The sequence below is a fragment of the Lutra lutra genome, chromosome 4 (assembly GCF_902655055.1).
Source record: "Lutra lutra chromosome 4, mLutLut1.2, whole genome shotgun sequence".
NCBI lineage: Eukaryota > Metazoa > Chordata > Mammalia > Carnivora > Mustelidae > Lutra > Lutra lutra.
In genome coordinates, this window is record NC_062281.1 from 38,495,124 (window position 1) to 38,515,388 (window position 20,265).

At 35.1% G+C, this 20,265-nt stretch overlaps 1 protein-coding gene across 6 annotated transcripts in view; it reads right to left on the reverse strand.

Annotated features, from left to right (window-relative positions):
• The window catches only part of VPS13B (vacuolar protein sorting 13 homolog B), a 763,452-nt gene that overhangs the window by 649,549 nt on the left and 93,638 nt on the right, over nt 1-20,265 (reverse strand). For all 6 annotated transcript variants that reach the window (XM_047723595.1, XM_047723597.1, XM_047723594.1 and 3 more), the window contains 4 exons: nt 14,601-14,792; nt 8,932-9,101; nt 5,677-5,871; nt 870-994 (listed from right to left, as the gene is read on the reverse strand). In XM_047723595.1, the coding sequence (XP_047579551.1) occupies nt 870-994; nt 5,677-5,871; nt 8,932-9,101; nt 14,601-14,792 (682 nt within the window). The remainder of the gene's footprint in view (nt 1-869; nt 995-5,676; nt 5,872-8,931; nt 9,102-14,600; nt 14,793-20,265) is intronic.

Sequence of the window (20,265 nt, forward strand, 5' to 3'; positions counted from 1 at the left end):
AAGTACTTTAAAGAATATTTTCTAGAACTTCTGTTGCTTTTCATAAATAATAGAAAATACATCCTATTAAAAAAAAAAGCTTACTAATCAGGTGGGGAAAGCAAAGACATATTCTAAATAGTAAAAGTAACCTAATTTTAAAATATAGAAATATTTCACAAGAATTTAATTTCATGTGTTTAAACCTTATTTCATATCTTCAACAGTTTTGTTTTTAATATATTAAAAGTTTGTTCTCAACTAAAAAAAACAAAAACAAAAACAAACAAACAAAAAAACAAAGGGATGGTGAGTGTTGGCTTTCTTTCTATAACCCTCTTTCAATTTAAGGAAATAGGACCTCCAAATAAAGTAATCCAAAACCAAATGAAAATAAGGTCTAAAATCAGTTTCTTTCAAAATGCAGCAACTACAGACATATCAAACACTCTAAATCTATGTTATGGGTATGCTTTTCTTAGTGGCTAGGAATACACATGAAATTGTTATTTAGGTGATAAATACTTGAGCCTTGGTATTAATTTGCAACTTTTTAATATCTTTGTAGCCTCTCTCAAAAAGGAAAATATAAGGTATTTGCCTTTGCAGTTCCTAGAACAGTGTGAAGCAGCAAGAGTTTACTATAGTTACAACATGAATTAACAGTATCCCATCAACACTTAACACTACCACAAAAGATACTATGATCTAGTACACTTCAGGCATTAAAGAGAGATTTTTAGTGTCTCAGTAAAAGACAGTATAACTTCAGATATTTTTCTAAGGTTTTGTATAAAACTAACACACTTGCATAAGACAGACACAACTGGGTTTCCCCCTTTCATAATAAATGAAAATTACCATAAACCACACTTTAACATAATACTTACCAGCACGTGGGTAGTTTCAGAAGTTTACCATAAAGAGCAGTGCTGAAAGACGGAATAATCGGTACAGGTAAGCAGTAAGATCCCCTACAATCCAAAGACGTCAGTCCTGCCTGGAAACCAAATATCTGAAACAAAAAGAAAAGATCCAAATGTTCACAGAGACAAAGTTCTAATAAGCACAGGATGAAATACGTCAGTTTCAATTTGCTCTACAACAGCTGCACACTAAATATGTTCCAATGTCTTTTTCCACTTCCCAAACATCAACATTTTCTTTTATTCAATTTAACACTGACTAAATCCAAATTAAGAGATTAAAATATATAGTATTTCTTTCACATCCCTGAAAGATCACTGCTCCTTACTAACTCTGTTTCACATTTTATTTCTAAACATAATTCTCATTTAGTGTTTGTCTGCTATAATGCACATACTTGCTATTAATATAAACTGCCTGCATTGTGCACATTATAAAAATTAACTTTAATAAATTACTGTTAATATCACTTAATGTCTAAAAGAACAGTAATTACAATAAAAACTATCATAAAAATGTATTTTGCCTTCAACTTACATTATGCACACACAAAAAGGATATTCAAATATACCCTAAAATGTTACATCTTTTCCCTTTCTTTTGTGAAAATTGTAGGGCTGAGGTTTTTCACCCCCAGAAATTTGATACATGGCATAAATTTTTCTTCATATGTTTATACTTAAAATGAGCAGATCACACTCAAAACTTTTATAAGCATTCCTGGAAATTCCTGAACAGTATACTTGGTTTAATCGGAAGAACCAATATAACATCACATTATATATGAAACACTACAGAGAACTTATTATATTTCTGCTCCAATTATTTCCAATGAGGTAAAAATAAACATCTCAAGCAAAAAACACTAACACACAGGGATACAAAATAGAGTTACTGTTTCCCAACAACATATAGAAGCCTAACACTTACCTTATTTTTTTTTTTTTTTATTCCTTAGGTTCATAAAGTACTGACCTTCCTATCTCTAGGATTTATATTAACTGATTAGTTCTACAGTGAAACATGTTTAAGATTTTTCAATCACTAAATTTCAAAACAAAATACTTTCATTTAATGAACTTCTAAACTAATGACTAATTTCTTAAAAAGTATTACACTACTTCCAAATGGTTTCAAAAAGCTGTTATGTCCCTATCATTCATCAAACTGAAATCACTCGCTCTAAAGTCAGTTCTAAACAAACAAAATAATTTTTTTGGAAATGAGACATTAGTTAGAATTACATATTTTTAGACAAAACTGCATTTCGAAGAACCTACTTACCTAATTACTATCAAAGAAAATGAAAGTGATACATCAACTATCCTGTAAGTACTACAATCAGCCAAGTGGCAAGAAATCCAAAATTGAGAAGGAAAAATAAATGATTCTAATACTTAAATGATCAACCTTAAAAATTCAGTTATTCACACACATTATCTTCAAAGACTTGTTCCGAGCAACACTGTATACCAAGAATTTCCAGGCACTGTGCAATTTCAGGAATTTCTTATTTCCTCTAAAAGGCCCATTTAAAGAATTCTGAAGTTTACAATTATTAATACCACTTAAGATAAAAATTTTTAAAACAATGTCCAATCTCTAAATATTCCTAAAGTATGAATAAGGGTAAGATTTTATATTAGATTATCTGTGTTCAACTAAGAACTCTCTCAAGCCACTTTCTAATATTCTATGAAATGTCCCAACAGTATAATCACAGACACTATCATTAAGTTTACTCAGATGGAAACTGGGTGTAGAGGAGATCCCTGCTGGATATTTGCAGAACTGCAAAGGACTCTGAGGAAACTGTATCTTATTCTGTAATATTTTTTAAACTTTTACTAAATTTACATGCTGTCCAGAGATGCTTCTAAGGGAACATTCTGGCAAATATAAATTGTAATGAAAGAGTACTTATCTACCACATCAAAAATAATTTCAAAATAACCAATTTCTAACTCTCCTTTAAATTACAGTAAAGATACACACAGATTTATAATACCTACATAACCCACTAACTTGTCAACAGCTCTTGATCAAGATTATAAATACTTAGGGTGCCTGGGTGGCTCAGTGGGTTAAAGCCTCTGCCTTCAGCTCAGGTCATGATCCCAGGGTCCTGGGATCAAGCTCTGCATCGGGCTCTCTGCTCAGCAGGGAACCTGCTTCCCCTTCTCTCTCTCTCTGCCTGCCTCTCTGCCTACTTGTGATCTCTGTCAAATAAATAAATAAAATCTTTTTTTTTTTTTAAGTTTACAAATACTTTACCTAGAAAAAGGAAAACCAATGCAACAGGAGTTGAAGTTGCTTTCACCAAGGATAGTTCATATATTCATAAACAGAATAAAAGCACTGTACATTGCAAACTAATAGTATGAACAGTAAGAATGTATAAAGCAGTTGAGTGTAACTACCAATAAAAATTTTAGCTGAAAGAAATGTCAACTTGAATAAGAAGACTTATACATCACACTAAATGAACAATTCAACATGCAGGGCCACCTTTTAAAAAAAATCCAATTACAAAATAAAAATATCATCTGCATCTTAACACTTTGCAATATTCTTGAATTAACATAAATAGAAAAAACTGTCGATTTAGAAATATAAAAAACTCCTAGTAAGTTTTTAATTTAAAAATTTGTTTGCTAAATTAGGATTTGCAATGATGAAAGGCAAAAACTATAAAAATCACATACCAACCGTAAATGAGAAGGGAAACATAGTAATTGTGATGTAAAATAAATCATTTCTATGCTGTTCTTATCATAAGACACTCAGTATAAGAGTACAACCAGCATGCTAAAGATATATTCCTTTCTTAAAGGGACCAACAAAAAAATAAAAGTTAAGCATTACCTTCATGACAAAGTTAATCCATAAATATGTGGCTTTTCTTTCACCAATAATGAAGAAGCAGAAAGAGAAATTAAGGATCAATCCCATTTACAACTCCACCAAAAACTATAAGGCACCTAGGAATAAACCTAACCAAAAGGGTCAAAGACCCATACTCTGAAAACTATAAAACACTAATGAAAGGAATTGAATAGGACCAAAAGAAAAGGAAAAACATTCCATTTTCATGGTTTGGAAAAACAAATATTGTTAAAATGTCTATATGACCCATTTATATTATAATCTGATATTCAATAGTCATACTATTATAAAAAAAAAAACCTCAGTGTAGTAATTATGGGAGTGAATTAAAAGGCACAAATATAAAATATTACCTACATATCTAGCTTTCAAAATTACTTTCTCCTGCTCTCCATATGACATAAAATACTGTGGTGGATAATTATAATAATGGCCCTAATGAATTACACTTTCTGGTGTCCATAGCCCTTCGCAACATGACAGTGTCACTCTCTCACCAAGGGAGTGGAGTTTCCTCCATCCTCTTAAAAATGGGCTTTTCATGGTCTAGAAGAAAAAGTGTTTTTCTACGCTACATGGTTTGAAAACAAATTTCACCATCTTAAAACTACAGGCGGTGTAAAACTTATATTTACATTGGTTTCCTTTTATTCTACAAATATGCAAGTATTTAAGAACTTTGAAACATGGAACAATGAAGCATGAACCAGTAAAATCTACTTTTGGATTCCTCTAATTTTGGAGTCCTTTACATGAATTTAGTGTATTTTTAGTTCTTATTCTTGAATATGTTTGTAAAGTTTTCTTTAAACTATAAAAGAATTTGATTAGATATATGCTATCTCCACTTTGACTATAGTTCTGTGTTTGCTTTGCAAAAACACTTATTACTCAACATTTGAATTTATCTTTATGTACCTACAATGGGATATTTTTATTGTTGTTTTTTGAGAGTGCACCTGTGCATGCACAACAGGGGCAGAGAAGGGGGGCACAGAGAGGAAGAAAGAGAATCTTAAGCAGGTTCCGTGCTCAGTGCAGAGCCCAATGCAGAGCTGGATCTCATAACCCTGAGATCATGACCTGAGAGGAAATTGAGAGTATGATGCTTAATCAATTGAGCCACCCAGGCACCCCTCGGATGTATTATTTACCAAGAAAATAAGGAAGAGCTCAGTAAAGCCTACAATAATTAATGCTATATAACCCAATTTGACTCATTAAGCATTCTCTCTTTGTATCCAGAAATTAACATGAATTCAGTTAAGAGGAAAGAAACGACCCAAAAAAAGTGTTAAACCTTCTTTATAAAGCATTGTCTCACAAAAATGTTCCCCTCAAAGAAATCATGAGTCTTTAAAACATTCTTATAAACTAAGTATTCCTTCACACTACTTATAATTATCATTGATGACAGATAAAATTTTCAAAAACAGGGCGCCTGGGTAGCTCAGTCCTCTGAGTAACCAGCTCTTGGTTTCAGCCCAAGTAATGATTTCATGGATCATGAGACTGAGCCTGCATTGGGCTCCACTCTCAGCAGGGAGTCAGTGTGAAGAGTCTCTCCCTCTGTCCCTTCTACTCACTTCTAAAATAAACATTTTTTTAAAAAATCTTCAAAAACCATAATTAACATTATAAACCTGTAGGTGTATTATAAACATATACACATATAAACATCAAGCTAATCCCAAATAATTGAGTAACTTTAAAATAGGTACACTTTCATTTAATTATGTTGAATAATGAATATATCCATTATGTATCATTTAAATCTCATCTTATGGGGGTACTAATTCCATGAAGTTACAAATCTAAGAAAAAAGATACTTAATTTTCCCTAAGCCAAACATACTAATAAACAAGAAAATTCACTTTTCCTACCTTAAGATAGCAGTGTGCATAGCAATAATGAAGCAGATTATCAGAAGGCTGAGTAAGGCTGCTGACCACATGCACCAACTGTTCAGCGTACATTGGCACAGAATGTTCCAGATTAATTTTATCCACTAATATCTGAATGGATGGCAAAGGCCGAAGAGACTGGAAGTTTGTAGCATTCAGGAAGTTACTTGAGTTCTGGAAAATAATAAAGTTCACTTTATAACTCAGGAAAACAGTGACTAACGTGCAATGCCCCCACACAAGCCTCAGACGGCACATTTTGCAATGTTATCAAATCAATCTAGAAATGATGATTTTCTATGGGACTCTCTTACCATAACCAAATACAAATGTCTTCTATATATTTTTAAGTATGTCCTAGATTTCAAAAAAATGCATATTTACTGTAAAAATTTTTACTGCCCATTTGGCTAAACTTTTTATTTTTCAACCAACTGGGATAGTTCATTATGTGCTCCTCAGTACACTGAATGGTATTTTCTTAAGCTCAACCATTCCCAAATATTGACCTAGATATCCCAGAGCTACCCACCAGTTGTCTTCTTGTCCTTTATTCACATTTAGATGATGAAGGGACTAAGAGGACTATTCCAGACAGTTTCACAGACACAAGAAGCAAAACCCGCAAGGAGGAATAACTTCTGATCCATATCGTATCTACAAAACATATTGTATCTAACAATACATACGTTAAAGCCTCATAAAATCCTAAGAATCTCAAGTTAGGCTTGGTACTTTCAGTGTTACAGAACCTCTCTAAGCTTCCAAATAAATGCAAGTAGGTATCAAGATGTCTACAGTATGAACCCTGATTAGCAAACTACCCCTGCTGGTCCTAAAACTAACTTACTTCCTTAAAATGCCATACTGTCATTCTCAACAAGAAACAGTATGACCTAAGATGTACATGAAAATCTGTGGGAGAGAGGTTTCACTGTTCTTTCTGTCTTCCATTGTTACAACAACTGGGGAGCAGTACTAGCACTTAGCAGGGTAAAGATTGGCTAAAGATAGTAAATGCTACACAATACTTTCCAAGTCCAAAAAGCCAAAAGTGCCATTACTGAGATACACTGGGCCTAAAATCGACTAAGTTGAACATACTTGTTTGAACACATGCTTTTTTAACTTTTTATTAATAATTGTTAAACCACTACTTACTAAAGCAATTGCTCTTTTAAACGACTTTACTTTGGATTATTAAGGTATAACATATGTTTTTTTTTTTTAATTTTTATTTATTTGACAGACAGAGATCACAAGTAGGCAGAGAGGCAGGCAGAGAGAGAGGGGGGGGGAAGCAGACTCCCTCTTGAGCAGAGAGCCCAACGTGGGGCTCGATCCCAGGACCCCGAGACCATGACCTGAGCCGAAGGCAGAGGCTTTAACCCACTGAGCCACCCAGGCGCCCCAAAGGTATAACATATGTTAAAGCACACAAATCTTAAGTGGAGAGCTCAATAAAATTTTACATCTGTAACCACCACCCATTTCAGGCACTCTACAATATATCCCTTCTCAGGCGATAGATCGGCTGACTCTCTCCAGAGGCAGCCAATATTTGCACTGCAATCACCACAGACTAGTTTTGCCTGTTCGTGAACATTATGGAATCATACAGTACATGCTCCTGACTGCCTGCTTTAATTCAACATGCCATCTGTAAGAACTATCTATGTTGTTCCATTCATGGAGTTAACACTCATTATTATAAAACAGCTATTTCTAATAATATTTCTTGCCTTAAGCTCACACTTTCTGGTATTAAAACAGCTACACTCTATTTTCTGTGATTTGCATTTAAATTGTTTTCCATCTTTTTATTTCTGAAGTGTGTTATAGTTTTCAGTTCCAGAATGTGATTTGGTTGTTTTTTTTTTTTTTTAATAGATTGAGGGCTCTTCTGAAATCTTCCACTTTTTTGTCTCTTTCTTTTTGTCTCTTTCTTGAACTCATTACTCATAGCTGCTTTGAAGTTAATGTCTAATACTGACATGCTTTTTCTCCGCTGAAATTTTCCCAAGATGATTGCTTTACCCAGCAACATAACAATTACAAGTGGACAATATGGAGCAAATACACAACATGAAACTATCGTATCACAGTCAATTCCCTGTCATACTTCCACAAGTTCTTATTTAAAGTTAGGACATTTTTATTTCTATAATCATCATTATGTACATATCAAAAGAAATACAACCAAAAGAAACTAAAGATAACAAATAATACTTTATTATGTATATGGCAAACTCAGAAAGCAATGGCCTAATCAAGTGAAGCATCTAATAAGTCCTCATTAACAATAAAGTAGTAATTACTGTGTTCCTAATATGTGCAAATGGCTTATGTGCATTATCTCATCTAATACTAAAAATAATTCTAAGAGCTAGCTACTGTAAGGGAACAGCTCTGTGCCAACAACCTGACAATCTTACACAAATCCGTGCAGACCACAAAGCAAGATGTAGCCACAGCCGACTTAAGCCTTGGGAGAACATCCCATTACTCTCACAACACATCAAGATAGGAGGACTTGCAGAGCTTCTAAAAGCTCTCACCTTCTTTTGAGGGAAACTGCAATGAGACATTTTCTCATCAGCATCCCACATTCAGGTGACATATGGGGTTTCCACTTACTATTCTCAATGTACAGCTATAATCTCTATAATTGCTTAGACAACACATGGAATTGAATCCTTGACAAAGTGTATTCTGCTTAATGGTATGCTGCACATGTGTGCTGCAGGTCACTTTGGCCTCCTGGTTTCAAGACTGTCCTGAAAGGGACACAACAAGCTGACACGATTAATGATTTGCTTTTATGTTTACAATGTAAGTAATAAACTACCTGAATCCATCTAGACTTACTGCTTCTTTACCAGCTCAATCTGTCAGCCCACTTGACAAATGTTTTGTTTTGTTTTGTTTTTCAGAAACAGGTTTAGAGATACAAAGCAAAGTGTCATAGTTTGTATATGGACTGACTTCTAGACCCATGCTCTCTTCACCATTTCTTGATATAGCCTTAGCTTGAGGTTATTTATATATAATATATATGTAGACACATATACACACACACATAAGAATTAACAATCATAGTTACATTGTTTTAACATCACCATGGATGATTATATAAGGACATATTCTTTTACTCTATCATCTCCCTCTTACAGTATCATAGAACTTGCAAATATGCATGTATGAGAAAAAAAAGTAATGAACTGCAAAATATACCTTTTCTCCCATAATGACAGGGAGCAAATGGTCCAACAAGTTGAATTCAGCCATGAAAATAGTGAAGGTACATTTGAGGAGAGTAACACTTGTATGTCGAGTAGGAATATATTCCTCCAAAGATGCCACTTCTTCAGGATTCAGTATTGTTTCATTTTCATCCTTAATATCTAAAATGAAATAATGAAAATTTAATAAAAAATATTTTTAAATAAGTGAATTAATTGGTTCCCAAATTTTAAGGATAAATTATATTTCTCTTTTCAACAATGAAGCAACTGCAAAATAATGTGTTACCTTTAACAAATTTAATTTATACTCATAAGTTACTGTAGAATGTAAATATGTCCTTACTATAAAAAATTTATATTTGATTTTAAATTACTTTTAAATATTTTAAAGAAATTCTTAATCTCTTTTGTTAAAAGAATAACAGCTTCTGTTGATAAAAACACCATTAAGATGATGCAAAAGCAAGCAACAAACAGATGATATTTGCCACAGATAGATGGATACAGATACCAATACAAAGGACCCACAGCATACTAAAAATTTTTTAATGTAAAACCTTTTAAAAACCAATAATAAACAACTGAATAGAAAAATGGGCTACAAAGCCTTGAACAAGCAAAGGACGGTATTTTTAAATCACCAAAAATCCTTTGGAAAGCTAGATAACACCATTAGGCATTAGATAAGTGCAAATAAAGTCACAGGACAGCATTACTGACCCACTAGAATGGTTAAATACCCACTAGAATGGTTAATACTAAGTGTTGGCAAGCATACAAACCAAACATCAGCAAACCTTTTACATAAAGAGCCATTTAGAAACTGTTTTAGTTTTTGTGGGCCATATAGTCTGTCACAACTACTCAACTCTTCCACTGTAGCACAAAAGCAGCCACAGATAATACCAAACTCTATGAGCATGATTATGTCCCAATAAAACTTCACCTGTAGAAAGTGAAAATTAAATTTCATATAATTTTCATGGGTCATAAAATATGATTCTTTTATTTTTTCCTAACTATTTAAAACACAAAACCCACTATCAATTCATGTGCGGCATAAAGAGGCAGTAAGTCATAGTTTGCCAGCCCTGGCAATTAAAACTCTCCAAACCACTGATAAGAATGTAAAGTAGTATGGGGCGCTTGGGTGGCTCAGTGGGTTAAAGCCTCTGCCTTCAGCTCAGGTCACGATCCCAGGGTCCTGGGATCAAGCCCCATTTCAGGCTCTATGCTCAGCAGAGAGCCTGCTTCCCCCTCTCTCTCTGCCTGCCTCACTGCCTACTTGTGATCTCTGTCTGTCAAATAAATGAATAAAATCTTTGAAGAAAAAAAAAAAAAAAGAATGTAAAGCGGTTCAACCACTTGGGAAAACAGTTTGTAAATACCTCCTAAAAGTGAACATATGCAATCCTTTTACCTGAGTGATTCACTCATACATGCCCAACAGAAAGGAGTACACATGTTTACCAAAAGGCATGTACTAGAATGTCTGTGGCATCACTGCCATAGTTAACCAAAACCTAGAAACTAAATACTCAACAGTAAAATGGATAATTGGCGGTATATTCACACAATGACACACTACATCATAATGAAATGAATCTCATAAATAAGCTAAAGCCAGAGAGAGAACATACATATTGTGTGATTCCATTTATATGAATTATAAGCTAAGCAAAAACTAAATCCAAGAAGATAGAAGTAGAAAGAGAAGTTACTCTCAGGGTCAGAGGAGTAAAGATAAGAGAGCACAAAGGGGACTTCTGGAGTGCTACCAAGGTTCCATTTCTTGAACAGTTACAAAGATGTGGTTAAGTTTGCAAAATTCACAGAACTGTGCCCTTAGATTTTGTGCTTTCCAATATTTCCAATAAATAGCTTTTAAAAAGTGGAAAACTAAGTACTTAAGATGTAATATATATGTACTCATTTACATGCAAACGTATGCAGAAGCAGCCCTCACTTTGCATAGTTCTGGCATACATCAGTTTTAGTTATCCTGTTTTAGTGAAAAAATGCCAGTTCCCAAAAAAAAGTTTAAATATCTGTTGCCACTCTAAAAATGTGGAAAGTACAAACCTTACTGCAAGTTCTTCAACCCACAAATCATAACATCAGATATGCATCATGATCAGTGACCCACCCAGTCACTTCTTTCAAAGTCCGTCAGGTTGGGTTACTGGTATCTCTTATCTGTTATCTAACTCGTGCACAGACAGCAAAGCATGCAGTTGTGGTGCCTCCTTGGTTACCAGTGATAAACCCATGTGACATCTCACAAAAATGGGTAAATGGAAAAGAACCAGCAATCAAAAAGGAAAGTGCAGCAAAGAAACAAAGACTGATAACAAACAAGGAGTTACAGAAGAAACAGCTGACTGTCGTAATAGCAACACTGTACTCTTGGAGAGACTCCTGACATGCAGCTAGGGGAATTAGTGAAGACAGACTAATGTCGATGAGGAAAGTGGCTGTGATAAAAAGAATGAAGATGTCTGAAGAAGTCCCAGAGGAAGTGATATAAACAAAATACTTCCCATTAAAGGAACTCTCAGTGGTTTTTATGACACTGAAAATGTATGGGAATCTGATCCAAACAGAAATACAACAATCTGCCCAAGTGTCGGAAAGACAGTCCTCTATATTGTAAGTTATCAGACAAGGAGACAAGCACCATTTAAAATACTTTTAAGGGGCACCTGGGTGGCTCAGTGGGTTAAAGCCTCTGCCTTCGGCTCAGATCATGATCCCAGGGTCCTGGGATCAAACCCCGCATCAGGCTCTCTGCTCAGCGGGAAGCCTGCTTCCTCCTCTCTCTCTGCCAGCCTCTCTGCCTATTTGTGATCTCTGTCTGTCAAATAAATTTTAAAAATCTTTTAAAAAAATAAAATAAAATACTTTTAAGTTTGTTTTGGTTTTATTTTTAACTAAAACTCTTACTTTACTATTCCCTTTAGTATTTTCTTCATTTCTATATACAGTCATACCAATCGAGAGCTTTTAGCATTTTGACAAAAATATCTGAAAGTGTGAAACAATTTCAATTTTGTCCCACTGATTATGACCACCTTCCATGATTTCAGCTGGCACATTTTTATGGTACCTAATTACCACGGAAAGTGAGAACTATCTGTATATCAAAATAAGTGAGCTAACAGCAGTATATATACATATATATGTATATGTATATATACAGTTTATATACATATAGATATGTATGTATACAGTTTATATAGATATATAGATACACAGATACATATACAGATATATAGATATGTGTGTGTCACATTCTTGAGACGATAAACTGCTTCAGATAAAAATTCATGTTATATATACGTGTGTTTGTATATATGTATGTAGGGAATCATTCTACTGTCAAAAAGACTAATTATAATCATTCTTTTAGCAAAAAAACCCTCTGAACATAAGACTGGTACTGAGGTTCTCAGAGACTACTACACTTTCCAGTATCCCTGCTGCTAGGTATAGGGACTTGTTACTAAGTTCTGGTAAGTAGGATGACTGAGCAGTATTATTAAATGAAAGCACAATAACTACCATTTTCTCTTGCCCCATTTTTCCTGTTGATTCAAATTAGATATTGCAATAGTGGGCCAACACTGACCACATAGATGAGATATATCTCAAAGAATGGTAGAATAATAAGACAGAATTCTGGGTCTAAAGACAACCTCAAGGAACATTTACCTTAATCCACTAGAGCACCTACTGTCTTGGATTTTCACATGAGAAAAACAAATTAGGTATTGATTTTTGTGTGAACCTAAGTTTTCATTTTTCTGGGATAAATGCCCACAAGTACAGTTGCTAGGCTATTAGTTACAGGCAATAGTTATAGTTTTAGTAGTTAGTAGTTACAGGTAGTTACAGGTTTAGTTGTTAAAGAAACTGACAGTGTTTTCAGAAGTGGCTGTATGTTTTACATTCCCAACAGCAATGATGAGTGACGTAGTTTCTTCACATTCTCCCCAACATTTGGTACTGTCACTGTCTTTTATTTTAACCATCTCATATACACTATTATAGCCCTTTTATGATGTCTGGGATGAAGTAGGCATGCAAGCAAAGTATAAGAAATGACTACAGAAACATGCCAAGCACTTCTTATACACTAGACACAATGTTACATGCTATTTACATGCACTGATCTTTGGAAGTTGGTCCTACCAGTGTAATACTTAGGTAACAGTAAATTTGCTATGACAAAATTCAAATAAAGTTTGAGCAGCAGAAATTTATTTCATATAACAATCTAAAGAGATGACAGTGCTACCATGCTACCAAAGACCCAGGTTCTTGCTCTTATTGCTGTTATCCTCAGCATGCAACTTTCGTTTCAGGGTCAAAGATGGCTGCTCCAGCTCCAGCCATTATAATTTTTTTCCACCCAGAAAGAAGGGTAAAGGAAAAAAAGGAAGGTATGTGTATTTCCTTTTAAAGTCACAGCCCCAAAATTCACTTAACTAAAGTTCTGCTCCCATCCCAGTAGTCAGAACCTCAAGTCCTGTGACTATACTTGGAATGTGTTATCTTTAATTTTATCATAAGAACTGCTATTATACGGGCACCTGGGTGGCTCAGTGGGTTAAGCCTCTGCCTTCGGCTCAGGTCATGATCTCAGGGTCCTGGGATCGAGCCCCACGTAGGGCTCTCTGCTCAGCGGAGAGTCTGCTTCCCCCTCTCTTTCTCTGACTGCCTCTCTGCCTACTTGTGATCTCTGTCTGTCAAATAAATAAATAAAATCTAAAAAAAAAAAAAAAAAAGAACTGCTATTATAGGGGGCACCTGAGTAGCTCAGTGGCTTAAGCCTCTGCCTTCAGCTCAGGTCACGATCCCAGGGTCCTGGGATTGAGCCCCACATTGGGCTCTCTGCTCAGCGGGAAGCCTGCATCCTCTTACCCCCACCTACTTGTGATTTCTCTCTGTCAAATAAATAAATAAAAATTAAAAAAAAAAAAGAACTGTTATCATAGAAACTTTTTTTTACTATAAAATAAGAGAATAATAGATATTGAGGAGATAATTTAACCATCACTAGCCCAATAATTAAACTCATTACTAAGATAGAGAAATGAAAAATCAGTGATATTACTTAAATTTCCTAACACTAAAAGCAGGAGTCAGAATTCAAGCCATAGTCTAATGTCAGAGGGGTCCTTTACATGCTATTATGTCCTAATAGAGAGTGCTTTATTGTATAAAAAATGAATTTGTATTTTAGGAAATTATGACAGCTTCATGCTACATTGAAAAAATTGGGTAAGCAACAAATTGTTTTTTACCAGTAAGAGCTATGTCTCCTTAAATCTAAGTTTGTATGTTCAGAGTCCATCTTCATTCCTGCTCTTCAGAAACCACGAAGTGGGAAAGTGATCATTATTTCAGGAATATACATGAGAAAAAGTATCCAAAAGTGTGGTAATAAAATCCTGACAAATACTGGTAAATAAAGTACTTATGTAAATAATTTCCAAATCTTGACCTCTCCCATAACTTCTACATACAACTAAATACATGAAAATCAGACAGGAAAATTACACACAAAAAAGTATAATTTAGCAAACTACAACAAACTGGATTATATAATCATTCAAATCAACTAGCAAGAGATTCAAAATGAGGACAAAAACAAACCTGGTTTTAGCCCACCATATGGCTCATATTCATGTTCCAAGGCACAAACAATCATTTTCAAAATTCTATGTACTGCACTGCTATCCAAACGAAAATCAAGAGGACCTATAACAAGGCTTTTTGTAGATTTCTCCTGAACCGTTCCCATATCTTCACTTTTTCCTGAAGAAAAGTCTTGTTGATTCGCAGAACCTACAAGAAACCACATCTCATATTAATATTTTAAGCAATCAGATATACCAATTGTAATATTACTCTTCTCTTTTTAGCTTATAGGTTAATGCCTTAAAACCAATTCTCCAGGGGTGCCTGGGTGGCTCAGTGGGTTATGCCTCTGCCTTCGGCTCAGGTCATGGTGTCAGGGTCCTGAGATCAAGCCCCACATGGGGCTCTCTGCTCAGCAGGGAGCCTGCTTCCCCCTTTCTCTCTGCCTGTCTCTCTGCCTACTTGTGATCTCTCTCTCTGTCAAATAAATAAATAAAATCTTTTTTTTTTTTAATTCTCCATTGACTGAATACACAGAACACTGTTAATCTATATTTTTTCTCTACACAAATGAGATGGTGATTATTAACAAAAAACATTTTTTTCAAATAACAATTATTCCCATAATCTATTTAATGTTATAAGAAGTGCAACAAAATTTAAACAGTCATTCTTAAGAAAATTAGTCTCTAAAATCTAACTGGCTAATATCCAATAATTCTATACACAATACTATGATATTAATTAGGAAGGCTGAGTAGAGGAAATTGCATTTTACTATTTTATCTTAGAAATTTTGCTGAAAAAATGTTCACAGGGCACTGTGACAGTTGTATAGTGATCATGGAAGACAACAATAGGTTTTACCGGCTTTAAACTTTTTCTAGAACAAAATTACTATGACCACGCTACATGATACAAAACCCAAATTCTTCAATCCCTTATCTACCCATATACTGAGGTGGAAACCAAGGGCTATCTTCTAAAAAAATACTGGCTCTACATACAGGTATTTCTGCTTAACTAATATGTACACTCCATACATTAGAGATTTGTTCTTAATACATAACTCCACATTATAAATGATGACATATGGTGATTTCTAGGGGTTTTTTTAGCTTTACTGAGATACAACTGACATAGGAACATTGTGTCACCAGGTACCCCATTTCCCTACCCCCCTTCCCCTCCATCAACCCTCAGTTTGTTTCCTATAATTAAGAGTCTCTCATGGTTTGTCTCCCTCTCTGATTTCATCTTGTTTTTCCCTTTCTTCCTCTATGATCCTTTGTTTTGTTTTCTAAATTCCACATGAGTGAAATTCTATAATTGTCTTTCTCTGACTTATTTCAGTTAGCATAATACCCTCTAGTTCCAACCACATCATTGCACATGGCAAGATTTCTTTTTTTTTTTGATGGCTGAGTAGTATTCCATTGTATATATCTATACCACATCTTATTGTGGACATCATGCTATAAACACTGGGGTTCAGCTGGCCCTTCAGATTACTACTTTTGTATATTTGGGGTAAATCCCTAATAGTGTAACTGTTGTGCCATAGGGTAGCCTTATTTAGAACTTTTTGAGGGGTCTCCATAGTGTTTCCTAGAGTGGCTGTATGCCTACATGCCTACCAATAATATAAGAGGGTTCCACTTTCTACACATCCTCACCAACATCTGTTCTTTCTTGCCTTGTTAATTTTGGCCATTCTCACCAGTGTGAGGGGGTATCTCACTGTGGTTTTGATTTATATTTCCCTGATGCCAAGTGATGTGGAGCATTTTTTCATGTGTCTGTTGGCCATTTATAGGCCTTCTTTGGAGAAATGCCTGATCACATCTTCTGCCCATTTCCTGACTGGATTTTTTGTTCTTTGGGTGTTGAGTTTGAGAAGATCTTTATACATTTTGGATACTAGCTCTTTACCTGGTAAGACATTTTTAAGTATCTTCTCCCATTCTGTAGGTTGTCTTTCGGTTTTTTCTACTGTTTCCTTTGCTGTACAATAGCTTTTTATCTTGATCAAGTCCCAATAGTTCATTTTTGCCCTGCTTCCCTTGCCTTTAGAGACATGTCTAGCCAAAAGTTGATGTAGATGAGGTCACAGAGGTTGCTGCCTGTGTTCTCTTCTAGGATTTTGATGGATTCTTATCTAACTTTTAGGTCTTTCATCCACTTTGAGTCCATTTTTATATATAGCAAAAAAAAAAGTCCAGTTTCATTCTTCTGCATGTGGCTGTCCAATTTCCCAACACTATTTGTTAAAGAGAAAGGTCCTTTTTCCATTGGATATTCTTTCCTGCTCTGTTGAAGATGAGTTGACCATTGAGCTGAAGATCCATTTTTGGGTTCTCTATTCTGTTCAATTGATCTATGTGGCTGTTTTTGTGCCAGTAACATAATGTCTTGATGATTCCAACTTTGTAATAGAGCTTGAAGTCCAGAATTGTGATGCCATCAAGGTTTGGTTTTCTTTTTCAACATTCCTTTGGCCATTCAGGGACTCTTCTGACTCCATACAAATTTTAGTATTTGTTATAGCCCTGTGAAAAAAGTTGACAGTACTTTGATAAGGACTGCATTGAATGTGTAGATTCCTCTAGGCAGCAAAGACATTTTAACAATATGTTTTTCCAATCCATGAGCATGGAACATTTTTCCATTTTTTTGTGTCTTCCTCAATTTCTTTGATGAGTGTTCTTTTAGTTTTCTGAGTACAGATCCTTTGCCTCTTTGGTTAGGTTTATTCCTAGGTATCTCATGGGTTTGAGGATTTTGTAATTGTAAATGGGATTGACTCCTTAATTTCTCTTTCTTCTGTCTCATTGTTAGTATATAGAATTGCAGCTGATTTCTGTGCATTGATTTTATATCCTGCCACTTTGCTGAATTCCTGTACAAGTTCTAGCAATTTGGGGCAGGAGTTTTTTGGGTTTTCCACATAGAATACCATGTCCGCTGTGAAGAGTGAGAGTCTGACTTCTCTGCCCACTCGGATGCCTTTTATTTCTTTTTGTTATCTGACTGCTGAAGCTAGGACTTCTAGTACTATGTTGAACAACACTGGTGAGAATGGACATTCCTGTGTGTTCCTGCCCTTAGGGGAAAAACTCTTAGCTTTACTCCATTGAGAACAAGATTCTCTGGGGGCTTTTGATACATGGCTTTTATGATATTGGGGTATGTTCCCTCTATGCCTACACTGTGAAGAATTTTAATCAAGAAAGTATGCTGGATTTGTCAATGCTTTATCTGCATCTATTGAGAGGACCATACTGTTCTTGTCCTTTCTTTTATTAATGTAGTGTATCATGTTGATTGATTTGTGGATGTTGAACCACCCTTGTAGATGGGAACAAATTCCACTTGGTTGTGGTGAATAACCCTTTTAATGTACTGTTGGATCCTACTGGCTAGTATTTTGGTGAGAATTCTGCATCCACGTTCATCAGGAATATTGGTCTGTAATTCTTTCTGGTGGGGTCTTTGTCTGGTTTTGGGGATCAAGTAATCCTGGCCTCAAAGAGTTTGGAAGTTTTTCTTCTATTTCTATTTTTTGAAAGAGCTTCAGAAGAATAGGTATTATTTAGATTTTTGGTAGAATTCCTCTGGGAAGCCATCCAGTCCTAGGCTCTTGTTTGTTGTGGAATTTTTTGATTACTGCTTCAATCTCCTTGCAGGTTATGAGTCCGTTAAGGTTTTCTATTTCTTTCCATTTCAGTTTTGGTAGTTTATACATCTGTAGGAATGAATCCATTTCTTCCAGACTGCCTAATTTGTTGGAATATGGTTGTTCAAAATATGTTCTTATAATTGTTTGTATTTGTTTGGTGTTGGTAATAGTCTCTCCTCTTTCACTCATTATTTTATTTATTTGGGTCCTTTCTCTTTTCTTTTTGATAAGTCTGCCTAGGGGTTTAGCAATCTTATTAATTCTTTCAAGGAATCAGCTCCTAATTTCATTGATCTGTTCTGTTCTTTTGGTTTCTATTTCATTGATTTCTGCTCTAATCTTTCTTAATTCTCTTCTCTTGCTGGGTTTAGACTTTATCTGCCATTCTTTCTCCAGCTCCTTTAGGTGTAGGGTTAAGTTTTTTATTTGAGACCTTTCTTGTTTCTTGAGAAAGGCTTGTATTGCTACATACTTCCCTCTTAGGACCACCTTTGTTGCATCTCAAAGGTTTGGAGCAGTTTTGTTTTCATTTTCATTTGTTCCCATGAATATTTTTAATTCTTCCTTAATTTCCTGGTTGACCCATTTATTCCTTAGTAGGATGTTCTTTCACCTCCATGTATTTGAGTTCTTTCCAAATGTCCTCTTGTCATTGAGTTCAAGTTTCAAAGCACTGTGATCTGAAAATATGCAGAGGATGATCTTTTGGTACCAGCTGAGACCTGATCTGTGACCCAAGATGTGATCTATTCTGGAGATCTTTTGGTACCAATTGAGATCTGATCTGTAACCCAGGATGTGGTCTATTTTGGAGAATATTCCATGTGCACTTGAGAAGAATGTGTATTCTGTCACTTTAGGTTGAAATGTCCTGAACATATCTGTGAATCCATCTGATCCAGTGTGTCATTCAAAGCCCTTGTTTCCTTGTTGATCTTCTGCTTAGATGATCTGTCCATTGCAGTGAGGAGGGTGTTAAAGTCCTTTACTATTATTATATTATTATCAACGTGTTTCTTTAATTTTGTTATTGATTGGTTTATGTCATTGGCTGCTCCCATGTTAAGGGCATAAATGTTTACAATTGTTAGATCTTATTGGATAGACCCTTTAATTATGATACAGTGTCCCTCATCTTTTATTAGTCTTTTGTTCAAAATCTAATTTGTCTGATATAAGGATTGCCATCCCAGCTTTATTTTGATGTCCATTAGCATGATAAATGGTTTTCCACCCCTTCACTTTCAATCTGGAGGTGTATTTGGGTCTAAAATGAGTCTTTTCCAGATAGTGTATGATGGGCCTTGCTTTTTTATCCAATGTGACACCCTGTGTCTTTTGATTGGGGCATTTAGTCCATTCACATTCAGAGTAACTACTGATGGGAAGTTAGTGCCACTGTATTCTATAAAGTCACTGTTTTGTATATTGTCTCTGTTCCTTTCTGGTCTATGTTACTTTTGGACTCTCTGATCACTTAAAGGATCCCCTTTAATATTTCTTTCAGGGCTGGTTTAGTTATCATAAATTATTTTAGTTTGTTTGTCCTGGAAGCTTTTTATCTCTCCTTCTATTTTGATGACACCCACGCTGGATAAAGTGTACTTGGCTGCATATTTTTCTCATTTAGCATCCTGAATATATCATGTCAGTCCTTTCTGGCCTGCCAAGTCTCTGAGGAGAGGTCTGCTGCCAGTCTAATGTTTCTACTCTTGTAGGTTACGGACTTCTTGTCCCGAGCTGCTTTCAGGATTTTCTCTTTGTCTCTGAGATTTGCAAGTTTCACTATTATATATTGAGGTGTTGATCTATTTTTGTTGATTTTGAGAGGGGTTCTCTGTGCCTCCTGGACTTGAATGCCTGTTTCCTTCCCCCAGTTAGGGAGTTCTCCACTATGATTTGCTCCAATATACCTTCTACCCTACTCTCTCTTTCCTCATCTTCTGGATCCCGATTACTCTATTGTTTCACTTTCTGGTATCACTTGTCTCTTGAATTCTC